The sequence below is a fragment of the Panthera uncia genome, chromosome D1, assembly GCF_023721935.1.
Source record: "Panthera uncia isolate 11264 chromosome D1, Puncia_PCG_1.0, whole genome shotgun sequence".
Classification (NCBI taxonomy): Eukaryota; Metazoa; Chordata; class Mammalia; order Carnivora; family Felidae; genus Panthera; species Panthera uncia.
This window is the reverse complement of record NC_064808.1, coordinates 63731970-63747377: the sequence shown is the minus strand read 5'-3', so window position 1 is coordinate 63747377 and position 15408 is coordinate 63731970. Positions and strand designations below refer to the sequence as shown.

Genomic DNA, 15408 nt, shown 5'->3' with positions numbered 1-15408 from the left:
TAAAAGAAAAATGTGTACAGGAGAGTAAAAGTTGGGATGACCCTATGTGACCCATAATGTATGACAATAAGAGCAGCTCATGATCTGATCTGAGGGCTTTTTAATCCATAATTCATTAATCCTCACAAGAGCCTGTGAGACAGTTCCTACACTTTCCAGTGAATCTAGGTTGTCATTGATTGTAAGATGCACTCTGCACATCCCAAGAAAGGAGAGATATTGTCAATTAAATTATGAGATGGCGCTGATGGTAAGATACAATGCATCCTAACTGTAGAGAGATGGAAATGAAAAAAGGTACATCTTAAAATTGATAAAATATAGTATTTTTAATCCCATTTTACAGATGAGGTAACCAAAAGAGACTTGAAGAGATGAAGTAATGTTCCCAAGGTCACACAGTGTGGGTTCTGAATTCAGTTCAATTCCATTTAGCCTTGTGTTGTGAGCACCTCCTGCTCCATGCTCCATTCAAGAGATACACAGATGAATGAGACTCTGTCCTCACCCTCAGGAACTGAGAAGTCTAGAAGAGAAAACAGATCCACAGCAAACCAAGTAAAATGTAGCCTGCTGAGTGCAAACACAAGACCTTGTATGAGGTAGCAACCTGGCACAGAGAAGGAATAGGCTCAGCCTATCTCTGGATAGACTCAGACAGGGGTTGCAGAGAAAGTTATGAGTTTCATAGAAAGGATTGAAATTTACAAAATTCTTGTTTCTATCTGGTTAGTGCTTTGACTTTTTAAACAATGTTAAGAAAAATTCTTGGCTGAAAAACTCCCCCTGCATGGTGTGAGTTGTGACAGAGCATCTGAGAGAAGGGAAGGTTTTCCATGGCCCTGCTCACATGCCTGCTTCCAAAGAGAGGCAGGAAGCAGGAAACACTGAAGGAAGAAGCAGAATCCCCAAGGTGTGAGATGACTGTTGTTAGAGATGAGGTTCCCATAGGAGAATGCCTGAAGGACACACCTGCTCAGTTGGGTGGGGTGGGTAGGGGTGCTGCTGCCTCTCGGCTAGTAGATCTGGGAGAACTATCCATTCATCAGCATCTTTCTGAGCACCTGATGGGGGTTCCTGCTCTATGATCCTGTAGCCTCCCATACTAATTCATATGATAGCACATATTGCACTGACTTCTAACTATATTTGGGTTCTTTGCACTGACTTTTCCCTCTTCTTAAAACACTGTCCTCACATATCTTCATGACTAACTCCCTCACCTCCTTCAAGCCTTGCCTCACCTGTCTTTCAGTGAATCCTACCTTGATCACCCCCACCCACCCAAAAAATGCAACCTTCACCACTACCATAGTTCTACCCTGTCTAAAAATCCTGATACCCCTTACTCTGCCCTATTTTTTAACCTTTTCCATAGCAAGTATCAACTCCTGTTATGCTGTGTGGTGATTTCCATGGCCTCTCATGAAAATATAAGTTCCATGAAGGCAGAATTTTTGTCTGTTTTCATTCACTGATAGACCCAAAGCTCCTAATATCATCATTGGTACATGCTTGATAAATATTTGCTGAATGAATAAATGAATATGTGAGTAGCTGAATAAATATGCCCTTACCTCTATTCTCAACCCAACATTAAGATCCATAAGAACAGGAAGCAAGCCCCTTGTTCATTGCTGAGTCCTCAGCAAATAACACAGTGATCGGAATATAGGAGGCACCCTGTAAATGATAGTGCATTAAATGACTATTATCTCATATCCATAAGTGGAAGTTAAATTGCATCCTGAACTCACTATTTTTACCTGGATGAGAATGGAACCATCTTCTATCTTATGTGTCCTCATTCAAAAAGTGATAATGGGAGCATTTATGGACATAGGAGAGATTTTGAGGTGACTTTTTCCCTAATTCTGGGTCATCCTTTCCCTCAATCCAGGCCTGTTGTTCCCAACCAGTTTTCTGAAAACTGGTAGACAAAAAAGCGAGCTCAGAAGTTTGTCCAAATGTCTGGTTTCGTGATATATGAATTTCATTACCAACCCTGATACACTACTACTAAGGATTTGGAGTAGTCATGTCAAATGTTCTTGGATGTCTTTCTCCCCTTTTCCATATGCTCATGAGAGAAATGAACTTTTTCCAATATCTCTTCTAAACCAGGTGGCAAGCCAACTGATCTTACTTGTCAGTCAGTAAATACTTAAAGTGTTATTGGAAAGCAGAGGTAGGCTTGCTTTGTTTGTGCTCTAGTGAGCAACACTAGAAAAAAGGGATGGAATTTACAGGAAAGGAATTTAGACTTTAGACTCAGTTAACAAATATTGAGAGCCTACTAGGTTCTAAAATGTCTTATATGTGTAATTCTCATAAGGACTCTATTGGACAGGGATCTTGTCCCTCCTTTTGCATCTTTGGAGACCCAGGGACAGAGATGAAAATCACACAGCTGGTTAAATGGCAGAGCTACTCTTTGAACCCAAGACTATCTGATTGATATACATTTTTAGCTTGGATCAGAAACAAAAGCCTGCAGTCAGGGCTCTGTCAGCCTTTATGAAATATCTTGATTAATATATTTTGATTGCCTGATAAACAAGGCCAGAACATAAAAGCTTTCAGAACTGTCATAAAGCCTGGGCTATTCATCTTGGCCATGTTCCCTTTCCCATATTTCAATTTCCGAGTAGCTGGCTGATGGCATTTGGGGGAAAAGACAATGGTTTTAAGATGATTAATTTTTACAGCCTCAACTCAACCCTGAAATCTGAAGTACCATCCGCCATGGTCTGTGGAGCCCTGCCTTTGGGCAGGTTCAGACTTGCCTCTGCTTCCCTCAGATGAGGTCCTGTCAGTTGGGACTGCCATGTAAACCAACCTGACAGATTGCTAGGACACCCTGAGAGAGAAAGCAGGCTGGAGTGGGACCCGTCCCTGGAGCTTCTAATGATTACTTGTCTGAAATGATCAACACAGTGGCCTCCGGACACAGGAAGTCTGCTCACACTGTGTCCCTAAGGCATGGAGAGCACTGATGACTCAGGAGAGACTGAGAGAGAGAGAGAGTTGTTGACCCTGGAAGTAATGCTTCTTCCCTGATTATCATCAAATTGCCACAACTGTGGAGAGGCCCAGGCTGTAAGGACCTCTCATTGGTGCCCAATTAATTCCATCTCCAGTCATGACAGTGACTGCCTGAACCATTGGGTACAGTAGAAATTGACAGTTTCCCAATATCCTCCAAACACAGAAGGAAACAGTCTGGCATGATAAGAACAGCATCTTTTTGTTTGTTTGTTTTAAGTTTATTTATTTATATATTAGGGGGGTGGATGGAGAGAGAAGGAGAGAAAGAATCCCAAGCAGCCTCCACGCTTGATGTGGCTCCATCTCAGGAACTACGAGTTCATGACCTGAGGCAAAATCAACAGTTGGATGCTTAACCAACTGAGACACTCAGGCAACCCGAGAAGAGTATCTTTCCAGAGGACAAACCTGCCTTATAAGGTTATTAATGATCACATGGCATAACCCATGTGACACCACAGTGCATTTTTACCCTTCTATAAAATGGAATAATGCCTGCACTTTAAGGAGTATCTATGAATCATGGATACTAAATACCTAGACCAGTGCCTGGCACATTGTAAGTCCTACCGTGTTCAGTAATCACTCAAAGACAGCGTCTTAGTGCTCTCTTGGCAAGAACTGACAGAAGCTAATGTGTTATCCACTAAGACTGTTCCACTGGTGGATTCAGCCACCCTTTTCACCATGGACAATTAATTCATTATTGAAATAGATGGGAAATTAAGTGGCCACAGTAGACTTCAGTCGGTCTGGATATGATGACTGATCCACAGGGGTATGTATGTTATGGCTCCTCGAAGAGACATGAAAAGTAGTCTATACAGAGCTGTGTGTTGCCTTCTTCCCTGAGATGAACATGTTCTGACTTGAGAGACAGGAAAATTGCACAGATCTTCATCGTCCTAAGAAAGATAGGGAGCCCAATGCCAGATGCTGCACAGGCTTTTCTTACCTATTGTTGCCAATTGTACCTGCCTTCTAGGAAAGAATGTAAACAACTGAATCCCAGGAATTGCTCTATGAGAAGAATAGGTGACAAATTTAATAACAAAAAATAACTTTTATTGGACATCTGCTTTGTGGTAGACCCTGGGGATAGGATGAATATGAGCCTCTCCTTCCCCCCATGCATATACAAATTAGAATTTGCAAAGATTAAAAGTCACAATACAATGTGATATAAGAGCATATGAGAGGGGTGTTTAACTCCCAGTGAGGGTGTAGGGAGGGGAAAAGAGGTTCTAGGATTGGTGGAGGAGATGACACAGAGTAGTGATTTTCACAAAGCAAACACAATCCTCGGAGACACACATACTATCAGCCACATGGAAAGATTTTTTAATGTTAATTTATTTATTTTGAGAGAGAGAGAGAGAGGGAGAGAGAGCACGAGCCAGGGAGGGGCAGAGAGAGAGGGAGAGAGAGAATCCCAAGCAAATTCCATGCTGTCAGAGCAGAGCCCAACACAGGGCTCGAACTCACAAACTGTGAGGTCATGACCTGAGCCAAAATCAAGAGTGGAACACTTAACTGACTGAACCACTCAGGCGCCCCCAGCCACGTGGAAGGTTAAACTGAGTCCCCAACAGTGCCTTGCTAGACAAAGGCATAGAATATAATAGCTGAAACGTGCTTCAAGAAGTGCTTTTGGCCTGTTGATTACATAGAAGCTGGAGCCCAAAGAGATAAAGAAATTTACACAAGATCATACAGTGAGATTACGTTGAAGCCAGAACCAGAGTCCTGCTTTCCTAATTCCATCCAAGCTTCTATCTACTTGCAGGGTGCCATCTCTATTTTTGAAACATTTATTAGATTCGTGAATGGGCAAATGAATGCTTTTAAGAAGGAAAAACTAGGGGCATCTGGTAGCTCAATTGGTTAAGCATCCAACTCTTGATTTTGGCTCAGGTAATGATCTCACTGTTCGTGGGTTCAAGCCCCAACTCAGGCTCTGTGCTCACAGTGCGGAGCCTGCTTGGGATTCTCTTTCCTACTCTCTGTCTCTCTGCCCCTCCCTCATGAATGCTCTCTCTCTCAAAATAAATAAACTTACAAAAAATAAAAAGAAGGAAAAACTATTGGAAATGGCTGAATTTAAAAAATGATAGCACCTAAAGTACAGATCCCTCTGCTCCCAGTGCATATCCCTTTCCCACATCCCCCCAGTGGGAAAATGTTTTGAGAAAGTTTACTATATGTGTATTTTTATATTGTATTTTAAAAACACCGTATTATCTTCTCCTGCCAATACTTGTAGAAATAACTCTCTCATTTTTATAGTAGGGAAGGGGTGAAATAAAGGAACTACTGGTTGGCAGTTAGTGTGCTAAAGACTTTTCCTATGTTGTCTCATTCAATCTCTCCAAATATGCTGAGACCTAGGAAAGATTAAACCCATTCATTGATAAACAAAGGCTCAGATTGATCCGCAGATTTTCTCAGCGACACTCAGCTAGAAAGAGGTGGACTCACTTGAGTGTGTCTTTTTACTCCAATGTCTACACTTTTTACACTATCCTCAGCTGCTTACATCAACAACGGAACACATCCACTTAAGTCAGGCACAGTGGGATGCAGCAGAGAGCAGACTTTATCTTCCGCTGTTCTTGTTCGTTCTCCTCCTGCACAGAGAGGTGAGAACCAAGTCTCCTCTAATCAAGCAGAAGCCTCAACTTCAAAAGACTAAGGAAATTGGGTCAAAGCACTCCACTTCATGGGTCTTAAATTTGTCATGGAAACAAAGTCTTCTGTAGCCCAAACAAGTTCACAGCACAGAAGGAAGTAACCTACTGGTTGATTTGTTCAATTATTTTTTTTAAGTTTATTTATTTTTGTGACAGAGAGAGAGAGAGCATGTGTGCACAAGTTGGGGAGAGCAGAGCAAGAAGGAGACATGGAATCCGAAGCGGGCTCCAGTCTCTGAGCTGTCAACACAGAGCCTGACGTGGGGCTCAAATTCATGAGCCAGGAAACCATGACTTGGGCCAAAGTCAGACACTTAACCAACCTAACCACCCAGGCACCTCGATTTGTTCATGTATAAAGCATCTACAAAGACTCTGTGCAGAAGCTGTACCTGGTAGCCTCTGACCTTCAATAGCTTTTAATCCAATAAAGGAGGTAAAACACATTCCCATTCAAGACTGGACATTGTAGGCTTTCCAAGAGAGGTGCAAGCAGAGTGCTTTACAACCTCAGAGAAATAAAAGGCTGCACTTCTGTGCCTCAGTCTCCTTATTTGAACATAAGAACAATAGTATTTATCTCATAGGGTTTTTGTGATAATTGGATAAAGTATAAGTGTTAACAAATCAAAGCCTTACGTTTTTTATCTGCAAAGTAGAAATCATCATACTTCTATTATAAGCTATTTACATGGATTCAGTAAGATAAAATTATGTGAAACAAAGTTACTTTGCACATGGCTGGCCAATAATAGGCATTTAGTGGGCTGTTATTATAGTTGTTGAGTAGTTGTTTTTATTCCAAAGAATCTTCAACAGGATCATCAAACTGGTAGCCTTTGCCTTCTACCTGCCTTCTAGTAAACCATCTTCTTCCTTGTCCTCTGTTACTAGTTTTCTACTGCTGCTATGACAAATTACCTTCCTCCATCTTCGAATCTAGTAATGGCAGTCATGTACCCCTCATGTCACAGCTCTCTGACCTATTCTTCTGCCTTCTCTTCTACTTTTAAGGACTCGTGTGATTGGATTGGGCCCACCCAGAAAATCAAGGATACTCTCCCCATATTAAGACCTTTAACTTTGATAATATCTGCAAATCCCTTTTGGTAACCCTTAAGGTAACATATTCGCAGGCTCTGGGGATTGAGGTGTGGACATCCTTGCAAAGAAGGGGTTAGGGAATTATTTTCCCTACCATATTTTCGATAACCACAAGACACATCAAGTAATTTTTCCAGTTCTTACCGGCATGGTCCTGGGGGTTCTCTTCACCCTTGTGATTCTTTGCTATACCAACCTTAAAGTGGGTCAGCCAAAATTCAGTCCTCTGAACAACACAGAGAACACATGTGCTCTTATGGTCCATGATTATTAAATATTACTGCAGTCTAAACCCAATAGAGAATACGGGTGGTTTTGATTGGAGAGGGTTCCTTGCAAAAACAACACATGGGTTGGTGTAGCAAGTCCACAAGCCTTAGAGTCAGACAAGGTTTTTTGGGGGTGGGAGGGTTAGGTTTTTTGGGGGTGTTTTTGGTTTTTGGTTTTGGATTTTTCAACTGGTAATTAGGCTTTAGTTCAAGGCTTTTAAATATGGCAACTTGCTTTTAATAACATAAATGATGGAGGCAAACAGGTCTTGAATTCAGTCCTGCCCTATCACTTGCTAGCTGGTATGTCACTGGGCATATTGCTTAAGTCTATATTTCCTCATCTGCAGTACAAGGCTAATCCATGTACTGTGAGGCAGTTGTGAGAACTAACTGTGCACTCAGTAAACTACTCATGCCTCTCCCCTCATGTCTAGTCCATGGTGTCATTATAAATGCAATCACCAAATCATGAAATCTCTGGAGATGAGGTCTAAGGACAACATTCCTTATCAGGAATTCCAGGCTGAATTCTACAGTCAGGAGCATGGGCTTGTGATTCAGACACATCTATCTATATTTGAATCCTGGTTCTGCTACTTATTAGCTTTTTTTCATTTCAGCTCCTTGGGTCTCATTTCCTTTATGAGATAAAAAAGGCTTACCTGGCAAAATTGTTGTCAGAATAATAACAAAGTGGAACTCATTCTGTGTGTGTGTGTTGGGCATTTCTCATGCGTCACCCTAGAGTGGTATCTTCATAACAATCTTTTGACTTAAAACCATCATTCTCTGCATTTCATAGTTGATGGAATGATGATCTCTGGTGAAGAGATCATCTAGGAAGTTAAGTAACATGCCCCAAATTCACAAGCAGGAATGGCAGAGTTGGGACATAACCTAGGTCTCTTCTCTCTCCAAAGCTTGGCATATAATCCAGATGCTGCCTTGCCTGGCCAGTACATTAGATGAGGTAAAAATATAGTCTTTCACACATTGTAGGCCACTTAAGAAGCACAAATTCCATCAATTGTCAGGTATCTCAGTCATGTGACACAGCCATGAGAATGAGCAGCTCTTCACTTCCCTTATTAGACTTCCCCAGTTGGCAAAGGGCCACCGCATGGTGAAATGCAGGAGGGGCAGGAGGGATGGGAGAGTCATTGCATTATTCCTGTCTAATTCTACTTGTCTAATGGACTTGTTAAAAGCACGCTGGGTGGAAAGTGTGAGTCTTAATGGCATTTTATAAAAGTTGCTCTGATGAATTAGCACATAAAACAAATTAAAAATAAAAACAGCTTACCTCTTTTTAAATTAGGTGATGGGGCACTGTAACATTTTTCCCAGACATGAAGATCCATTAATATCCAAAGGAGCCAGAAGCCACTGAAATGTATCAGCTGCTTGTTTTCAGGGGCCTGACAAGTCTGAAATCCATGTAATCCTAGAGCGGCAGATTGTCTGAGATAAACAGAACTCGGGAAGAACGTGTTGTGAGCCCCTTCTGCGAGGATACCTATGGCTGAAGGCAGGAGTGGGAAACCTTCCCTCCAGGATTCTTGGGAATTAGAACAGAGCACAGTAGATTGAATGTCTGGCCCGGTGAGGACCACCAGAACAGTCTCTGCTCCCCTCCCTTACACATGAGGACACAGGCTTGAGAGAAGTGGGGCTTTCAAAGTTCTTCTGAAACATTTTCACAGACTGACACTGAGGGTCTACTCTGTGCCCAGTGCTGAACTGGACTCTGAGGTTGGAGAGATATTTTAGATGTTTTTTGTACACAGTCCACAAGACAGCTACTAAGGGCCACAGTCCCAGCAGATTCCCTGAGTCAAGGCCAGCACATTTTTCAGAAAAACAATTATAAGAGTAATAGTAACCACCATTTATTGAGCAATCACTAGTGCCAGGCTGCTGTTACAGTACTTTCCATATATTATTTTACTTAATCCTCACCACATCCCTTTGGGGTAGGTGCTGTTATTATGTGCCAGTTTTACAGTTAAGAAAACTTGGAGCCCAGAGAAGCCAAGTTAACTTGCTTAAAATTCACATGGTCAAAAAGTTGCAAACCCAAGCAGTCTCACCCTAGAGCCTGCCTTCTTGGCAGCCACCTGCCAGTTTTCCTGATGGCTTGACATCCAGAAAGAGCCTGGTGCTAAACCAGAGGTTCAAAGACCCTTAGGATTAAAAAAAAAAAAAAAAAAAAAAAAAACCACTGTGATAGGGACACCTATCAGCTGAGCGTCCAGCTTAGGCTCAGGTCATGGTCTTGCAGTTCAAGTCCCAAATCGCTCGCTGTTGTCGGTGCAGAGCCCGCCCTGGATCCTCTGTCCCCCTCTCACTGCCCCTCCCTCACTTGTGCTCTCTCAAAAATAAATAAAACATTTAAAATTTGTTTTAAAAAATACTGGGACAAGAAGTGAGCAGTAAGGGAGCTTTGGGGATTTGGGGGGGAGGGTGGGAGGGGATAGTCAGCCCTGAAGGGAGGATAAAAACTCCTGGTACTGCTAAATTGTGAGCAAGACCAGAGGATAACAGGCTGCAAAACTGAGCCTCACAATGAAATGTCCAAGAACATGGATTTTGGAGCCAGACAGACCATATTCTAGGTGCAGTCTCCACCACATGTGTACATGTGACCTGGGCAGGTGCCCTACCGTCCTGAGCTTCCTTTCCTCATCTGTAAAATAAGGATACTAATTTTTACCTTCAGGTTGTTATGATGTCAAATAAGACAATGGATACAAAGTGCCAGGGCACCTAATATGAGCATAAGGAGTGGTAGCCATCATGGTTATTATCCTTGCCACCTTGTCACCACCTCTCAGGTTTCGGGGGAGGGGGTCATGGAGAACAAGTTGAAGACCATTGTAGCAGGACTGTGGGTCAGGAGACCCAAGCTGCAGCCTGAAGTTGCTGACCCTAAGCCATGTATGCTGAGGTTAGTCTATCCCTCATCTGTAAAAAGGGGATAATGCTGTATCCATCATACATTCTTTGTCAGAATGGATTGAGTCACAAATGAGGTAGTGTATGTGAAACTGATTTGCAATCTGTAGAGTGTTGGGGACCCTCAAGAAAACTCCCAGGGTCGATGATTCACTGGGAAGGCTCACAGAACTCAGCATAGACATACTCAGGACTATGATTTATTACAGAAAAGGACACAAAGCAAATTCAGCAAAGGGAAAGGAGCTTGGGACAAAATCCAGAGGAAACTGGGCGCAAGCTTCCAAGAGCCTTCTCCCAGTGGAGTCACATGGGACATGCCTAATTCCTCCAGCAACAAATTGTGACAGCAGGTATAAATGTTGTCTACAAGGAAGCTTATTAAAGACTCAAAGTTCGGGGGGGGGGGGGTTGTTGTTTTATTTTTATTATCTTTTTTTATGTTTGTTTATTTTTGAGAGTGAGAGAGAGAGAGAGAGTGTGTGTCTGTGTGTGTGTATGTGTGTGAGAGAAAGAGAGAGGGAGAGAGAGAGAGATAAGGGGGGGGGGGGGGGGCTGGGCAGAGAGAGAAGGAGACAGAGGATCCAGATCTGAAGTGTGCTCTGTGCTGACAGCAGAGTCTGAGTGTGATGCAGGGCTCAAACTCATGAACCGTGAGATCATGACATGAGCTGAGGTCGGACACTTAACTGACTGAGCCAACCAGGCGCCCCTCACGGTCCAGGGTTTATATGGGGAACTGGTCATGTAGTCACCTTCTGCCTGGCACATACCACAGTTCCAGATTCACAGAAGAAAAACAAATGTTCACCTTAAATGTTGTTTATACACAGTTTAGGCATGGTGAGCCATTCTTAATGGGAAATAGAACCAAAATCTAATTTCCCAGATGTCAGCCATGAGCCACCCTTGTAGGAAGGTCTTTTTAAGGATAGAAATCTTGGGGTGCCTGGGTGGCTCAGTCGGTTAAGTGTCCAATTTTGGCTGAGGTCATGATCTCACAGTTTGTGAGTTCAAGCCCCATGTTGGGCTCTGTGCTGACAGCTCAGAGCCTGGAACCTGCTTCAGATTCTGTGTCTCCCTCTCTCTCTGCCCCTCCCCTGCTCACACTCTGTCTCTCAATAATAAATAAGCATTAAAAAAAAATTTTTTTAAGGATAGCAGTCTCAAGCTTACTATGTTAACCCAGAGTAGAATCTATAGAAAGGATTTTTATGGATATCCACTCAAAGGGGACAGCAAAGAAAATAATACCAGTTGAAACTTGATGATTGTCACTATGTGCCAGGCATTGCTGTGCGTGCTCTATTTCACATGTATTACCTTACGTGACATTCCATCCATGCAACAATTTTATGATGGGGGTACTGTTACCATTGCTGTTGTCATCATAACTGTTATGTATGAGAAATCTGAGGCCTCAGAAAGGTTAAGTAGCTTGTGCAGAAAACCAGCTATATAACTGGTAAAAAGCAGTAGAATCAGGAAATGACCGTGACAGTGTGACCCCTGAGTCTATTCTTAACCGCTCTGCTACACGCTGCTACAGTGCACTCACCGTGAGCTGGCTGCCTCATATGTCTTATTAATGCTTATAGCAGCTCTGTCTGAAAGTAGTTATTGGACTAATTTTGCATTACAAAAACCTGTGGCTCATGAGTGTTAATTAATTTATGTCACACCACCCAGCCAGAGAAGTGACAGTGTCAGAAGTGGACCTCTGCCCTCTCTCAACCCCCTTTCACCTGGGTAGAGCTTTGCCAAAGTCTTCAGTAGGGAAGATGCAGATGGTCAAGGTGGAAATGAGTCATTCTGGGAACTTAGATGGAGAAACTCTCCTCCTATTCCATTACTTGGGTACAGAGTTCATGGAAGACAGAGCTGTGTTGCAAGTAATTCAGATTTTTCTACCGTATTTGAGAGTTCTACATGCTGTCTTCAGCTCTTTTTGGTTGCCATGACAGCAGATGTGACATTTCTTTCATGAAGAGAGGGGGGGAAAAGAAGGATAAAGAAAAAGAACCATACTTGGTCCTCAGTGATCTTAGAAAAATCTGTTCCCCAGATCTATCTAATTTTGCTTGCATAGTGGTTATGCTCTAAGGAAATTCTCAGAATGGAATCAAAGGGAAATAAGCAGAGAGGTGGCAAAATCTGCTTCTCCTGAGAAATTGTATGTGTGCAGTGGTGGTTTGTGAGGGCAGGGGGATAGGAGAGGAGGTAGGCAATCTAAGACTTGAGACAAACTGTCAGCTACTTAAGGCAACACCTAGCTACTAAGGTCTTGGCGATCATTTCAATTCTATTTGCAATTCCCTTGCCCCACCAATCTATTCATATAAGAGTGTTCAGTTCAGCAAAGGGAACGTGTTCTTTAGTGAGGGAAATGTGGTACATAAGGCAAGAATTACAATTCAGAATGATGAATGCAGTGCTGAAGTAGGCTTAGCCTTCTGTGGAAGCAAAAAGATTTGTCTTATCCATATAATTTTGATCTATCTGTATACATACACATAAACATAGGAGTAATTATATTTTTATTGTTGCATTTTGACCACTTATTCATGTTATTTTATTAACCTCTGCAACCATTCAATTTGTTTTATTTTTTATTTATGCTTTTGTGGTTTTAATTTGCAGTTTATTTATTAAAAATGTTAATTCCTATGCAATGAACATACAGGTTATATTAGTTTCAGGTACACAATATAGGTATGGAACTGCAACCTTTCTACTTCAGTAATGGTCCAGTAGTCCAGTGGGTGGAAGGATCACAGTCGCCTATGGGTGGACACTTAAGTTGTTACCGTTTCTCCCTATTATAAAAGAAAGAGTTCTGTGAACTGATACATACATCTGAGAGGATTTGTTCATAGCACAAAATGTTTCATTCACAAAGATGCCCATGTTTCTCTTCATTATTTCCTTCTTTTTAGTGACTTTTAAATTTCAATTGTAGTGGGAGGGAAAACATCTCAGGTGCTTCCACATCTCCCATTATCACCTTGCCACATATGATGGTCCCCAAGAAAGGAAGCAGTACCCCAGCTTTAGGAGTCTGTAGGGTGTCCCTGCAGCCTCCAAGGAGAAGCAGGAACCAATGTTGACTGGTGACCACAGCAGTGGGAATGTGGACTGCAGTCCTGGGAGTCAGGCCTCGGAGCTGGTATCAAATGGATGATGGATTCTCAGGGCAAGACTTGGTAATCGAAATGATGAATCCGAAATCTGTGCTCCAGAGGTTCTTAACAATGTTCTCTCTTGTCATTTCTACAGAGCCATGTTTGACTATGACAAGAGCAAGGACAGTGGGCTGCCAAGTCAAGGACTTAGTTTTAAGTATGGAGATATTCTCCATGTTATCAACGCCTCAGATGATGAGTGGTGGCAAGCCAGAAGAGTCACACTGGAGGGGGACAGTGAAGAGATGGGGGTCATCCCTAGCAAACGGAGGTAAGAATTGCCTTTTCTATTTCAGACTGTATGCTTTTCAGCTATCCAGGGAGTGGAAATAAGGGAAGATGAAGATGAGACAAACTGTTTATAAAATAACCATTTGAGTGGGATAGTCAGTCTGCAGGGAAATTGTCAGTGGTGACAGGTGACATGAATTAAGTATTCTTGTTCTTTTCATATTAGGGATTTACAAAAGCTGGTGACTCTGATAAGACATAAAGCAAGAAAAGGGATCTGCTTCCACCACCTCCCTAAAACATTTACCAGCATCCACATGTTCAAGATTATCTTATCAGCATGTATGCGGATTTAAACACTCAGAGGTGTTATTCCAGAGGTTCAGATTTACCAGATAGCTTTACAGAAAGGTCAGGTGAAAGCTACATAAAGTATGATTTACTAATAAAAGGTCCTAGCTATGTATTACCTTCAACTACTGATGGGGGAAAAATAAAACCCTTCATGCCAAATTCAGATGCTTGGAATGTGAGCTGTGGAACATCTGGGTGAGGCCTAAGACTGGGTTTATCACTTTTTTACTGTTTTCCTTACTCCTTTTCCCCACCCACCCCACAACTCCCACTTTCACTCAGATAATCAGTTCTGTATGTCAAGAGCACCATGCTCTTTCTCTTCCAAGCCTTTCTTCCACTATGCTTTTGAAAGGCAGGAATATACTTCAGAACAGCCACCTCTCCCATGTGTCCCAGTAGCTTCCAGTCATCACCACCATGGAGGAACTTTCCTTCCCACCAGCGTCCTTTTGCCACCAGAATAGTTGCCTGACATTGCTTTGAGAGGACATTCTGAGTTTAAACTATGGCTTGTAGTGTTTTCTCAAAGGTTATATATTCAAAGCATGGACTCTCCGCACTGGTTTATATTCTGTTTCTCCACTTCCGTTTACTTACAAAAAAAAAGTCAAGGCAACATGCATTTTGGTCTGCTTTGATTTAATCCATCAGAGCTGTCTGAGAAGCTGCTCTGTAGAAGAAAGAGCTATCTTCTTGAATATGGCCCCAAGGACAAAAGTGGGGTGTCAAGGAAGGAATAGATTTCAGCTTATTTTAAAGAAATTCTTTTACTAGTCAGCTGTGTAGAGATGGTGTGGATTACCTGGGAAGATAGCAAACTAGAACAATAGTTTTCATACCAAGGGAGCATTATAAAAACTTAGATATGGGGCACCTAGGTGGCTCAGCATGATCTCATGGCTAATGAGTTTGAGCCTCGCGTCAGCCTCTGTGCTGACAGCTCAGAGCCTGGAGCCTGCTTCAGATTCCATGTCTCCCTCTCTCTCTGCCCCTCCCCTGCTCACACTCTGTCTCTCTTTCTCTCCCTCAGAAATAAATAAACATTTAAAAATTTTTATATTAAAAAATAGCTTAGATGTGCCTGTTCCCTCCCTCTCTGACCCTCCCCTCCGTGTGTGCCTGTGGGTGCACACACACACACACATACACACACACACACACATACACACACACACACACACACACACACACATATTCTAATTCAGTCCATCTGGAGGGGGTCCTGGAAATCTGAATGTGTTTGTAAATCCATCCAGGTGATTCTGGTAATAGAAGATCTAGCATTGAGGATTCGAGGTTTGGATAGAGTGTTGAACTATATGATTTCTCGGGCCCTTTCCAACCCAGAGGTTCTGTGATTCCAACCAGTCTTGTCAGTAGCCCTTCGTTTGTTCAATTACACATCATTTTCCCCACAAGGAACATTCCCAGTGCTATGCCTCTTGAGGTAATTTTCTACCTGCTGGTGGTCATTCTTAAGTTGGCTTTCTCCCCTAGTTTGGATAAAAACCATCTTAACAACCATACTACAGCTAGCCTGAAAAAGAAGTTTGTCTAGTGACTCTAATG

The 15408-nt window shown here is 42.4% G+C and overlaps 1 protein-coding gene across 5 annotated transcripts in view; it reads left to right on the top strand.

Moving 5' to 3' along the window:
- The window catches only part of LOC125914581 (disks large homolog 2), a 780669-nt gene that overhangs the window by 704814 nt on the left and 60447 nt on the right, over positions 1-15408 (top strand). For 4 of the 5 annotated variants that reach the window (XM_049619999.1, XM_049619993.1, XM_049619986.1 and 1 more), the window contains one exon: positions 13346-13522. The exons of the other annotated variant lie outside the window; for it this stretch is intronic. In XM_049619999.1, the coding sequence (XP_049475956.1) occupies positions 13346-13522 (177 nt within the window). The remainder of the gene's footprint in view (positions 1-13345; positions 13523-15408) is intronic. 5 annotated transcript variants of the gene reach the window in all.